Below are 14220 nucleotides of genomic sequence, written 5' to 3'. Positions count from 1 at the left end.
CAGACCTCACCTGGAATACTGTGTCTAGTTCTGGGCACCACAGTTCAAGAAGGATACTGACAAGCTGGAACGTGTCCAGAAGAGAGCAACCAAAATGGTCAAAGGCCTGGAAACGATGCCTTATGAGGAACGGCTTAGGGAGCTGGGTATGTTTAGCCTGGAGAAGAGAAGGTTAAGGGGTGATATGATAGCCATGTTCAAATATATAAAAGGCTGTCATATGGAAGAGGGTGAAAGGTTGTTTTCTGCTGCTCCAGAGAAGCGGACATGGAGCAATGGATTCAAACTACAAGAAAGAAGATTCCACCTAAACATTAGGAAGAACTTCCTGACAGTAAGAGCTGTTCGGCAGTGGAATTTTCTGCCAAGAAGTGTGGTGGAGTCTCCTTCTTTGGAGGTCTTTAAGCAGAGGCTTGACAGGCATATGTCAAGAATGCTTTGATGGTGTTTCCTGCTTGGCAGGGGGTTGGACTGGATGGCCCTTGTGGTCTCTTCCAACTCTATGATTCTATGATTCCTATTGCAGCAACTGGTACAGGATCAAGTCTCCCTGTGATGGAGATCCAGCAGCACACCAAGAGATCACGGCAGCCTGGAAGCATGTTTTGGATAAGGGGCATCAAGGAGTAAGTTTCTGGCAGCAACAACACCCACCCCCGCCAGGATCATGTGCGTGCTCTACCAAGCTCACATCTACCTGGGAGTCAACCAGCACCATGGAGAGGCCCACCCAACAAGTCTCCTGGCAGCATGGAGTGGTGTGGGGCAAGGGCATGGCCCTCTGCACCATCAGGGAGGGTCTCCTTACCTTGCCCAAGACTGTCAGACAGGGCTTGGGTTCCACCTCCGGCTGCTCCAGCTTCACCACTCCAACCCAGCCATATTCGTACAAATCCTCTTCATCATTGCTATTGCAGAGTCCCAATGGATGCATCTAGAAGAGGAGGAGGAAGGAAAAGAACACCATGAAGGAGATGAAGGAACTCCATGAAGGTTCATCTCATTTGCTTTCCATTGTGAGGTCACCAACCTCTGTGCCCCTGGCACCCCGCCCATCAACACATCCTCAGGTTCCCATAGAATGGTCCTAAAGATATTGCTGAGCCCAACTCCAGGCAGGCGTCTCAACCTCCTCCTACCAATGCTGTGACCAAGAGAAAACCAAGAAGTCGTGTGTCGCCTGTTGGGACATATTTGCAAAGTCCCAATGCCCCTGAGGCTGAAGGGCGATGAACGGCATTAATACTTGTCAGGGGGTTGTTGTGGCTACTCTCGAGTAAAGACGCTCCAGTCCGCGCTGTCTTAAAGAGTTTTTTGTGTGCATACTATTTACAGTGCAGAGATCATAGAAAATATAACCACCTAGTCACTTTCAGAACCCGGCAATGGCTTCCGTCTGCTTCTGGGCCAGCATAAAAGCCTGGGCATCCTGAAACGCCGCCCCTTATTTGTGGGTGCACGCCTCAATTCGGGCGCCAGAAGGAGAGGTCTCCCCTCTTGCTGGCTGGGGTGGCGCCTGGGCTCCGACATCTCACTGACCCCCTCATTCGCTGTCCCTCAACCAGAGCGGTGCCAAGGCTCTGACGCATCTCTGAGCCCTTCCTGCCTGCCCTGTTCCCCAGAGCATAGCCAGGGCTCGGACGCCTCACTGAGCCCTCCCTCCATTCCGCTCCATTCCTCATTCCCTCTTCCTGACTTGCTGCTCGTGCTATTGTTGGGCGAAGTGCTGGTCAGGATGACCAGGGGGGGGGGCTCCCTGTAGGGAGTCCCCCTGACAATACTGGAAAATGCACAAGTCTTTGTGGGTGTCTGTACATGGGACTGTTCTAGGACAAAGTAGCTGAAGCAAAATGCTACAAAATGAAATGCTGCCAAAGCAGATATTTCTTCGGAGGGAACATCCCCATTCCTCCCAGCAGGCAAATGGCCAAGGCAAAAGGGGAGATGTCTCAACGCCTAACAGCCACAGAAAGAGCAATACAGTGATACCTCGCAAGACGAAAATAATTCGTTCCGCGGGTCATGCCGTCTTACGAAAATTTTCGTCTTGCGGAAACAAACGGCAGATTGGGGGGGGGGAGTGGCAAAAAAAAGTGTATTGCAAGATGCGGCCATAGAAAGTTTCGTCTTGCAAGGCAACAAAGAATTGCTAGACGCTTTCGTCTAGCAAGTTTTCCGTTGCACGAGGCATTCGTCTTGCGAGGTACCACTGTATCTCACTCATTTCTCTAGACCTGCTGATACCTGACGAAGTGTGCATGCACACAAAAGCTCATACCAAAATAAAAACTTCGTTGGTCTTTAAGGTGCTACTGAAGGAATTTTTTCATTTTAATGGGTGCACTCTCATTCTTGTTTCATTCTTGGGATGGTCCCTAACCATCTCTCCTTTCCTACAGCTGCCTCTTTTTAAAAGCAAAACCATATTGCAGCTTCTTCCCTTTAGGAAGAGACATCAAGCGCTTGCCTGACTTTGCTTGCCTCTTCCTCATGCTCTGAAGCAGCCTTGTTTGCATTATCTAAAGGCAAGGTGTACAACTGCATTAAATGCTGCAGGAGACAGAGCCATCATTTCCCCATCAGCATTCCCAAAGGATCTTCCTATACCCCTCACTGCCTGCTTGGAGTTCCTGGGTGGTGAAGTGGCACAGAAACGGCACATTATTGTGTTTGCAGTCAGGTTCATTTCCTGCAAGAATCTGTTGCCTCCCCAAACACAGCTTTTACATAATCTGCATTTCTTCGCAGACATTACAACGGAAAGTAGCCTTCCTCATGCTCTCCTGGCAACCTTATTTCCTCATGTGGGCAGAATTTTATGTTTTATCAGAGGACACTTGAGCACCTTGGAATAATTTTAAAGGATCCATTTGGATTAAGTCCAGGGGAGTGACCGGCTGGTCTGTTCCACTGCCAGCTATTCTAGGGCATTCAATATATCTAGAAATTTTACCTACTTGTTGTGACCGGAACACGCATGTACTGGGCCTGTTGTTCTTCAACGTTTTATAAATGATTTGGACAAAGGAACTGAGGAGATACTTATTAACTCATCATTGGAGAAGCCAATCCCCCTGAAGTCAGAATCAGGATTCAATGTCACCTTAACAGATTTCAATAGGTGTTGCACTTTGGCAGGAAGAACCAGATGCACACATATAAGGTGGGGGACACCTGGCTTACTAGCAGTGCATGTGAAGAGGATCTAGGGTCTGGATGGACCACAACCTTAACATGAGTCAACAGTGTGATGCAGCAGGAAAATAAGCTAGGCTGCATCAACAGAAGTGTAGTGTCCAGATCAAGGGAAGTTATAGATAGTCCCACTGTATTCTGCCTTGGTCAGACCACATCTGGAATACACATCTGTCATGGGTGCTTTAGCTAAGATTTCTGCACTGCAGGGGTTGGACTAGATGACCCTTGGGTCCCTCCCAACTCTAAGATTCTATGATTTTATGAGATCTAGGCAGTTTCTAAGAATCTAGTTGCAGTGTGTGCCCCTTATCCCCATCTCTTCACCTCATTGGTCCAGTAATACAACAAGCAGTATATGTGAAAAGGATCTAGGGGTTTTGGTGAACTGCAAGTCAACAGTGTGGCACAGCAAAAAATGTTAATGCTATTCTAAGCTGCATTAACAGAAGTATAGTGTCCCAAGCAAGGGAATTCATAATCCCACTCTATTCTGCCTTGGTCAGACCACACCTGAAATCCTGAGTCCTGTTCTGGGCAGAATTGACCAGCTGGAACATATGCAGAACAAGGTGAACAAAATGATAAAGGAAACCAAGCCTTGTGAGGAACGGTTGAAGGAGTTGGGAATATTTAGCATGGAAAAGAGGAGACTAAGGTGAGATGTGACAGCCATTTTCAGGTTTCTATAGGCGGAACAAGCTAGTTTCCTCCTGCTCCAGAGGCTAGGACCTATGGTTTCAAGTTACAAGAAAGGAGATTCTGATTAAACATCAGGAAGAACTTTTTGGCAGCAAGGGTTGCTTGACAGTGGAACAGACTCCCTCAGAAGGCGGTAGACTGTCACTCTGAAACTTATCTATAGATGGTACCTAACACCACGCAAGCTGGTGCTGATACACCCAGGAACCTCATCCAAATGCTGGAGAGGCTGCACCTACATAGGCACATACCTCCACATGTGGTGGGAATGCCCCAAAGTTCAACCCTTTTGGATATCACTGCCACAGGAAATCTCCAAAATAACAACAGGTAATAGAAGCAACTCTAGAACGCTAGCCCTATTAAACATATTCCAGGTGAACAACACACATGCACATGACAAGGAACTCATGTCATAGAAATATTTTAACTAGACACTGGAAGAACCTATTAGAAATGAACATAGACCATTGGATCAAAATATACGTGAAACCGACCAATTAGAAAAGTTAGCCAACAAACTTACAACTAGCACAGGGACAAGCAAAGGAGTTCCTCTTCATCACATACGCAACACAACAAGACAACGAACTATCCCCCACAACAGCACACAAATCAATATGGTTAACCTGACCCCACAACCTACCACCCCTCCCCCCAATAAGCCACTCTGCAATCAACTGAACGCAACTAACCAAGCTCTGGACCCCTCTATCTCTCACAATGCAAATAAAAACAATTAACTATATATGGTAAATAAAAGGCCTACCCTCGAGACGGTGACACAAAAAACCTGCACAGACACTATGCAACTGAATGAAAAAAATCACTACCCCCCCAACCCTCTCCCTCTTCCCCTTTCTCTCCCCCCCCCCAATGTCTAGGACAATAGTGTCTCATGCTGAATATAAACAAACTGTGAAAAAGACTATGAATCAAATGTCTGTCACTTATGATCTAGTTGAGATTCCTGCATTGCAGGGGGTTGGACTAGATGACCCTGAGGACCCGTTCCAACTTCACAATTCTATGATTCTATGGGACCTGCCTAGAAGGGGATAACTGGGGTCATCCACTACCATATAGCACTTCTGTCTTTGGGTGCCTCCTTGTTTTTTAGGCTCCAAACCCCCTCCCCTCCTGAGCATTTTGGTCAGGGACATGATAGCACATTGCCAGTACTAAATTACTCTTGGGGATTAGTGGGGGTGCCTGACCCTTTGGGAATTTCTAACTTGTTGGACTCAACGCTCTTGCTGACATAGAGAGTGAGGCCACCTCCAGTCTGTCCTATGGAGTTTATAGTCAGAGAGAACCGTGGTCCCCCTGGTTGGCTCAGTATAGTACAGTGTCTCTCGTCAACTGCATTTGGAACAGACATTTTTAACCTCCTGTGCTTCAGCCTCCTCCAGCCCCCCACCACACGCATGGATGTTCCCGCTTCAGCTTCCCCCCAAGCCATCTATATATATAAAAATGTAGAAAATGTATTTTGTTAAAGCCCACCTTTCTCCGAAACCGCTTGCCCGATTGCCATCAAATTTGGCCACAACGTCACATGCAGATGGCATAGTGTTCCTATCAAGTTAGACTGGACAGATGGCACACCTATGGCAGGTATTATACCTTAATTTTGTGTCAAAATAAATAGTGACCTCCAGTGGACATCAAAGGAATAGGCGGAATAGGACCATACTCCCACGAGATCCAGACAGTCCACTGAGATCCAGACCAACCAACGACAGCCCCGGCCCTGAGATCCACACACCTCACCAAGATCCACCCTTCACCCCATCAACCGAACCAAAATCAAACCCACCCCGCGATCCAAGCAAACCCACCCTGAGCAAACCCACCCCTCGATTCAGCCAGTCCCAGAGATCCACCCCCCCCGCCATCCAAGCAAACCAACCCCGATCGAACCCGCGAATCGCGATCCAACCAGCCCCGGAGATCGAACCCCCCCCCGCCATCCACCACACCAAAAATCAAATCCACCCCGTGATCCATGCAAACGAATCCCGATCAAACCCACCCCGCAATCCACCGCACCGAAATCCGCCCACCGAGATCCACCCACCCCTGGAGCGAAATCCAGGCCGCCTCAGCCCAGGCCGCTTGCCCAGGAGCCACCACCGCCCACCGAGATCCACCCGCAGCTGGAGCCATACTGCCTGGGAGACCACACCGTCACAAAAACAAGGCCTCCCCAGAGATCCAACCTCCCCCATCCACCGCAAACTCCATACACATAACCCCCCAAACATAACTCCCACCTCGGGAACCCTAACCACCTACAACTTACCCTCAGTCTACAACACCACCCACCAAAGCCCCACCCCTACACCCCAACACAGTAGTAGATATGATAGTCATCCAAACTGAGTTCGCCCATTCCTGTCCATTTTAGTTCACTGATGCCCAGGATGTAAATATTTATTCTTGCCATCTCATTTTTGACCACATCCAGCTTACCATTGTACATGGATCTTACATTCCAGGTTCCTATGCAATATTTTTCTTTACAGCATTGGACTTTCCTTTCGCTTCCAGGCATATCCGCAACTGAGCGACCTTTCGGCTTTGGCCCAGCCGCTTCATCAGCTCTGAATCTACTTGTACTTGTCCTCCGCTCTTCCTCAGTAGCATGTTGGGCGCCTTCCGACCTGAGGGGCTCATCTTCCAGCGTCATAACTTTTATATGCCTGTTGTCTTTGTCCATGGAGTTTTCTTGGCAGGGATACTGGAGTGGCTTGCCAGTTCCTTCTCCAGGTGGATCACGTTTAGTCAAAACTCTCCACTATGACCTGTCCATCTTGGGTGGCCCTGCATGGCATAGCTCATAGCTTCTCCGAGTTATTCAAGCCCCTTCGCCATGACAAGGGGACACAGGGATACCCCTATCTAAATATAACACACAAAACAGGGAGACTCTGACGGTCAGGGGAGTCTGAAGGGGGACTCTGACCCTCCATTTAACAAACAGAGCCACAGCAACGTGTGGCAGGGCCAGCTAGTCAATTTATAAAGGCTGCTCCATTGCCATCTCTTCAGCTAACCTAGGAGAGGGTTCCTCTTCCTTCTTCAGTCCATCTCCAAGAAGCAGAGCAAAGCCAAACTGGGGACGAAGGATCAGCCAGCCGTTTAAACCACCAAGCTTTTGCCTTTAAATAAAATCATTGAAATAAATGAGTGGGGGTGGGCAGAGATCTTCCCAGATGTCTGAAACAGCCTGGCTCAAAGGGGGCTGCTGCTGCCTTTTTCCAAGGTCACAGTATCTGCACACACTCCCAAGGGTTTAAAATAACTTCTAAAAGGACCGCACAACTTAAGTGGGGCTACTGTTACAGAGCAGGCCCAACGTGACCAGGAGGAAGAGTGCAGAACAGTCCCCCCACCCCAAGAAAAAAGCGGCTTAGTGATTCAGAGGGGAGAAACTTCCTCTCTTTTGTCCTTCTAGCAAATAAAGCTCCCTATCTTAAAAAGGCTGAATAACCAACTTCGCCATTTAAATCCCAAACCAAGTCCTCTCTAAATCACAGACTCCCTTTCCTCTTGGGGGAAGTGACCCCGCTTGCGCAGGGAAGCCAGGACACAAAGGGAAACTTTCTGGAAGGCATCCAACAAGGTTTTACTCAGAGTGGCCTCATTCATAGGCCTACTCTGAGTAGTAGTGGGTTGGCTGCCACCCTCCTACGGAGACTCCACCCTGGGGCTTAGGCTTCTTATAAAGAGAGGGCTAGCAAGGCCTCAGGTTGGGTCATGCCACTCAGGGGGGCAAGGTTCTTCCTGCGCTCTGCTTCTGAGGCTCTGATCCTCAAACTCTGTGACTTCAGAGTCTCCATGCAAGACACAATCTGAGATATCGGGGAAGGGAGAGAAACAGCCTCTGTTCTGCTCCTTCCATCTCAAATGTGAGAAAAAGAATGTTGTTCTTCAGCAGCAACAGAAAGGCCAGAACTCATAAATCTGTTGGTCACTGTGAGAACAGGATGCTGGACTACATGGGCCTTTGGCCTGATCCAAAAGGGCTTTCAGACCTTGGTGTACCTAAGATATGACAAGACTATCCTTCTAGCACCGTCAACAGTTCTATCAATTGCTTTATCCTTCATGGATCTGTTGTATACTTTTGAAAAATCACTGCTGGCTCAGATTGAAAGTGTCACACCCCACAATGCCCCAGGGAAGCCCAAAGCAATGAGGTCCCTGAACTAGCATGACTAGCAGCCATGGAGAGCCTTGTTCTCCTCCATGAATTGCTTCAATCCTCTTCTAGGGCTACCCAAGGGGTGAGGGAAGGGCACTGCTACATCTTGTTGGAGCAAATCCCATAGTTCAAGCATGTGCTGTGATAAGTAGCATGTCCTTTCGTCTGCCCCGAACATCCCAACATTTGGTTTCACCAGATGGCCTCAATGGGTTTTATCCTCATGACAGAAACAGAACAACTTCTCTCTTTTCACTTTTCTCCACACCGTCCATAATCCCATAAGCCTCTCATCAGTTCTCCCACTTCCTCAATTCCCCCCCCCCATTAATTAGTCTCAAACTGTGTAATCTTTCCTTACAGGTGAGTCTGCTCCAACCTCCCCATCATCTTGGTTGTCCCTTACTGCACCTTTTCCAGCTTTACAAGTTGTGGCAGTTGTAAGAGCATACAGGTGCGGCCACACTATCAATTTGTATAAAGGCATTATGATGCTGGCATTTTAATTTCTGATCCTTTCTTAATGATTCCTAACATGGATGTCACCCTTTTCATGGCTGCCGCACACTAGGACCAATTCTTTCCCAGAGCTTTCTGCCACAGCCCCACAATCGCTTCCCTGATTAGTTCACCATGAGTTTAGTTCCCACCTGTGTGAAGTTAGGATTTTTTGCCCCAACATGCATCAGTCTCACTTCAATAGACCAAAATACATTTCCCACTGTAATGTTCATTCAACAAGTTTGGACTCTTTTGCAGCTCATTCCCAATCACTTTGAGCATCTGCCAGCCTGAATAATTTGTTGTCATCTGTAAACCTGGCTGCCTCACTGCCCACCTCTCCCTCGAGAACATTTCTGAACAAGCTAAAAAAGCCTCTCTCCCAATGTAATATCCTTGGGGAGACCTCATTTCTTATATGCTTCAACCATGAGACCGCCCAGTTAGTCCTACTCTCTTCTTCCTCAATCTATGTATGTTCAGAGGCAAGATGTTGAGTTAAGCAGACACACTGTGACCTGACCCAGCTGGGCTCAACTTATGTCGGGTCCAGACACAGAACTCTTACACCAGTCTTTTCTTCTTGTTGATTTGGACCAATCTTCTATGTGCTGTGGGCTTAGGGGGTTCTATGCCTAGAGGCTACAAATTCTTCATAATAATTTTACTGCACAATACTGATTAATTGTCCTGAGGAGATTACAAACAAGTGAGATAATCCTGGCAATATGCACTCAAGGCCAGGATATGCTTCTGTGAATGACCCCAATTTGTTTTAGAAGCCTAGTCTTGGCTCAGCAACACTCCACTGTGGGCATGAAGTCCTCATAGGATGAGGAAAAGTCAGGCTGACTTTTGAATATACTACTGATGTAAACTGCCCAAGTTATGAAGCCTCCTCCTTTCTCTAATTTACAGTCATACCTCGGTTTAAGTATGCTTCGATTTGAGTATTTTCAGTTTAAGTACTCCGCGGACCCGTCTGGAACGGATTAATCCACTTTCCATTACTTTCAATGGGAAAGTTCGCTTCAGGTTAAGTACGCTTCAGTTTAAGTACTCCGCGGACCATCTGGAACGGATTAAACCACTTTCCATTACTTTCAATGGGAAAGTTCGCTTCAGGTTAAGTACGCTTCAGTTTAAGTACTCTGCGGACCATCTGGAACGGATTAATCCACTTTCCATTACTTTCAATGGGAAAGTTCGCTTCAGGTTAAGTACGCTTCAGGTTAAGTACAGACTTCCAGAACCAATTGTGTACTTAAACCGAGGTACCACTGTACAAAGCAAAGTTGGAGTCTGCCCTGCAGTCCCATCCACAGGCTCCCATTTGCCCAGGAAGAGGCTCAGGTCTTGGCCACTCCTTCTTCCTGTCTCTCTGCCAGTGTGACATGTAACTCAGGAAAAAAACACCCCTTAATTCTAGCCATCAAATGCGAGTGAGAAGATTTCACAGTTCCATTAACCTTTACACAATTTCTGGTCATGACTGAGCATTAACCTTGGTGGAGTACCATATTCATCTTAGTTTAGTAGATGCTAAAACCTCAAATTCCCAAGTTTTCCATGCCTGAGGCAGTGGGGATTACTCACAGATAGGTCCAGGCCACACACTCACCCAGTTTGAACAGAACCCAGAATATGTCAGCCTGGAAGTCTGCCAGGGAGTGATCTTCCAAAGGCCAAAGAAATACCATGGGATTATAGGTTCTTCCACTCCCTCCCAGCTTATAATGCATCCATTAGACAGCATAACCATAAGCATTTGGTCTCCTGCAACTGTGCTTCTTTTAAGAGAGTAGAACAAGTCCCCACCCCACCCCACCTACAACACATCAGCCACAGCATGGTTGTGTCTTCTTCCAATGCCGGCCAAAGGCTTATGGCACATGGCCCCCAAGGAGAGAAAAGAAAAGAGAGTGAGGTGCAAAATGATATGTTCAGGCTATTCCGGCAGAAGAGAATTGCCAGTAGCTCCAAGAGCCAAAAGTTCTTGGCACTACCTGAAAGGAAATGACCCTGAAATATGCATATGCTGTAGTTAAAGCTTCAGAAGGGATCCAAGGCTTCTCCCTCCACCTCCTCCCAACCACACACACCTGTGGCATGGCAACCATGTCCCTGGGGTGCAATCCCAAGCCACTGGGGAGCGTGGAAGTGAGAGTGTGAATGCCAATGGGCATCGTCACCACACTTGGGTGAAAAATCAACTTCCTCCCTCTGTTTGGAGTGGTTTCCACACCACTGAGTGCAGATCTGTGCCCTGGCCTGGCCACTTCTGATGGTCGAGAAGGAAAGCACACTGGTATCAACAACTTAAGATGCAGATAAGGTGGGGACACCAAGTATGGCAAGTTCACAACTGGGCTGTGACAGAAATCTCCAATTTACACCCATGGTAGAAAGCCAAGACACCAGTCGTCTCCAGAAGGATTAATGGGCCTTACAAAAACTGCTCCAAGGTGATAGACCCCCAACCACCACATAGACAAGGTGACAGCTTGAAAAGACACCCCACCCCTTTGTGAGCACAGAGCAGCTTCTCTCTCACCCTGGAAACTTTCTAGGCGCTGAAGCAATTGGCCCTGTGCTAAGCCACCTAAATATTGCTCACATTACGTGGAAGGGACATGATCCCAGTACCACTGGGCTCCCCCAGCTTCACTCACAAATGCTCCCAGGGTGCCTTTGCCTGGTCCTCCTTGTGTCAGACACAGCCAACAAATCCACCTGCAGAGCCCCACTTCTTCACCTCTCGTCTGCAACCTATTACTCACATCTTATCAGTGTTAGAAACTGGGATAGAAAAGCTAGGAGCCAAATGTCTCCTGGGACCTGGGTTGTGGGCGCCAAAACAGAGTGTTGTCTAGTCACCACTGAGTGGGGGGTGGTGGTGTCAGCAACAATTTATTTATTATTTTGATCAGCATTAACTAATATATAACTCACATGCGTGACATCTTGTTAAAATAATATTTTAAGCACAAATTGTTAATGCATGTTTAATTTGGTGTTTACAATAAAAATATTGGTACTGTACTTCAGTTTTCAGTTTCAAACTCTACTCTTTATTGTTAAACTCCTTAACATATTCTTTAGAGGCTTCAAAGCGCATACATTTTCAGTAATCCTTGAATGCCAGCCAGGTGCAAAAAATGGCACCGAGACTTTTTGAGATGCTCGCAAATGGAAAATCTAAAGCCCTGCTAATTTTGAACCCTGCATCTTATGTGAGGATCAATCATTCTCATTGCTCATAGGGGTTCTACACCAAAACCCCGTTTCTGTAGCGGCACTCCAATCTGTCAAAGAGTCTTGCTAGCATCATTTTTTTCTCAGTGCCAGGCAAAGACTTTCCACTTCTCCCAGGCATCTGTCAATATCTAGTCTGCTCTGGTGGATTTCTAGTTGATTTATCTGCTGTTGGGGGCAGTTGTGGTTTTGCCTTGCTGTTTTTAGAATCAGAATATTATGGTGTTCACTGTTCTAATATTTTGTGTGCTTCATATTGAATGGATTATTTGTTAGCAGTAGGCAACTGACAAACAAATAAAGGATAAAATAATAATCAGTCAGCAGAATGGGGTCATGTTATCAAAGTGCTAGCTAAGTACTGCAGAGATCTAAAGGACAGGAAGAATACTGTAAGAAAAAGCAGGCCTTAAAATGTAACAAATAAAATGGGGAGAGACTGCCTCAGGTCAGGTCAGGCCATTGACCTATCTATCCCAGGACTGCCTCCACTGACCAGCACAAGTAGCTCTCCAGGATCAGGTACCGGGGATGGGAAGAAAAGTCTCCCTCCATGCCTCTGGAGATGCCTGGGGTTAAAGCTGGATCCTTCTGCACACAAAGCCTGGGCTCTGCCATTCAGTTGACATCAACTGAAACTTTCTCTGAGCCTGCTGGGTGCCTAATCCAGCCCCTGGAGGCTCATCCCTTGGGTGCTCTGAGGTGAAGTTAGCACCCCTCTTATGGAGTGAAGGCCGCTCGCAAGAGCAGGCTTGGTAGCCGCCGTTGGGAGCTTGGTAGCGGCGGTTTCCCCTGTGAAAGGCGACGGCGGGATCAGCACCCCAAAAGGGCTCCTTTCAGGGCGCTGATCCTGCTGTCGCCACTCGTAAGAGCGGGGGGGGTAGCCGCGGCTGCCCCCGTGAGAGCCGGCGGCGGGATCAGCACTCCAAAAGGGCTTTCGGGGCGCTGATCCTGCCGCCACTCACAAGAGTGGGGGTACCTGCGGTTGCCCCTGCGAGAGCCGGTGGCGGGATCAGTTCCTTTCAGGGCGCTGATCCCGCCGCCGCTTCTCGCAAGAGCAGGCTTGGTAGGTACTTCTCTCTCTCTCTCTCTCTCTCACCCCTTCCTTCCTTCCTTCCTTCCTTCCTTCCTTCCTTCCTTCCCTCTTCCCTCCCTCCCCCCTTCTCTTCCCCTCTCTCACCCCTTCCTTCCTTCTCTTTATTTCACTCTCTCACCCCTTCCTTCCTTCTCTCTCTCTCTCCCACCCACCCCTTCCTCCTTCCTTCCTTCCATCCTTCTCCCTCTTCCCTCCCTCCCTCCCTCCCTCCCTCCCTCTCTCTCTCTCTCTCTTTCACCCCTTCTTTCCTTATCTCTCTTTCTTTCTCTCTCTCACCCCTTCCTTCCTTCCTTCATCTTGAGGTTGTCCACAAGGTCTGCTTGCTTTACAGCGAGGCAAAAGGGATGGACAGGAGCCCCTTCCGCCCCTCCTCCCAGCTCACTGTAAAGAACCAAAGGGAAGCCGCTTACATGCTCTGCGCAGCTCTTGCTAGAAAATAGTTTTTAGAGGAGGAAAACAAGAAAAAAAATTGTGTGTGTCTTATGGAGCGAAAACTACTGTATTTGTTTACTTGCACTTTTACGTGCTTTTGAACTGCTAGGTGGGCAGGAGCTGGGACCGAGCAACGGGAGCTCACCCGTCTTGGGGATTCGAACTGCCAACCTTCTGATCGGCAAGCCCTAGGCTGTGTGGTTTAGACCACAACACCACCCGCGTTCTTTTGTTACATAAGAGTAAATCAACTATTTTAATATCTCTGGGGTCTCTGAGGCTGTAAAAGCTGTTGGTCCAAAAATGGTAGTTAGCAAATGCTAATTACCATTGAGCATTTAAAGGTAATTCATATTTATCTCTTAACACAGAGTATACATAAAATTCATCCTTCTCATCAGTCAATTGATCTACTCTAGAGTTAATAGAGTGGCTGGGGAAACCAGATGTGCGGGATAATAAATAAATAATAATAATAATATGCCCAACTTCATCCAATTCTTCCGTATCTCCATTCCCCCCCTATTTTTAGAGTCGGGCTTCTCCACAAAGCCATTTTAATGTGGGAGAAAAGGTCATATTTTTATTTATTTTGGTCATATTTTGTTGATGTTTAGTGGTACTAATTTAGACAAATCTCATGGAATGACTATGCCTAGATATTTAATATTTTCTGTGCAAATATAAAATTGGTATTGCTTGAATGGTTGAACCAAAAAATTATTTCCCATTAGCATCAACTCTGATTCAGACCAATTTATAGTACAGTGTTACCTCGGATTATGAACACAATTGGTTCCGGAAGTCTGTTCATAAACTGAAGCGTTCA

At 47.5% G+C, this 14220-nt stretch overlaps 1 protein-coding gene across 3 annotated transcripts in view; it reads right to left on the bottom strand.

Annotated features, from left to right (window-relative positions):
• ZNRF3 (zinc and ring finger 3) overlaps nt 1-14220 on the bottom strand; it is a 70023-nt gene that overhangs the window by 20695 nt on the left and 35108 nt on the right. For all 3 annotated transcript variants that reach the window (XM_088659344.1, XM_035098012.3, XM_035098013.3), the window contains exon 2: nt 809-934. In XM_088659344.1, the coding sequence (XP_088515470.1) occupies nt 809-934 (126 nt within the window). The remainder of the gene's footprint in view (nt 1-808; nt 935-14220) is intronic.

Source organism: Zootoca vivipara, chromosome 16 (genome assembly GCF_965207765.1).
Source record: "Zootoca vivipara chromosome 16, rZooViv2.hap1.1, whole genome shotgun sequence".
Classification (NCBI taxonomy): Eukaryota; Metazoa; Chordata; class Lepidosauria; order Squamata; family Lacertidae; genus Zootoca; species Zootoca vivipara.
This window is presented reverse-complemented; position numbering and strand designations above follow the sequence as displayed.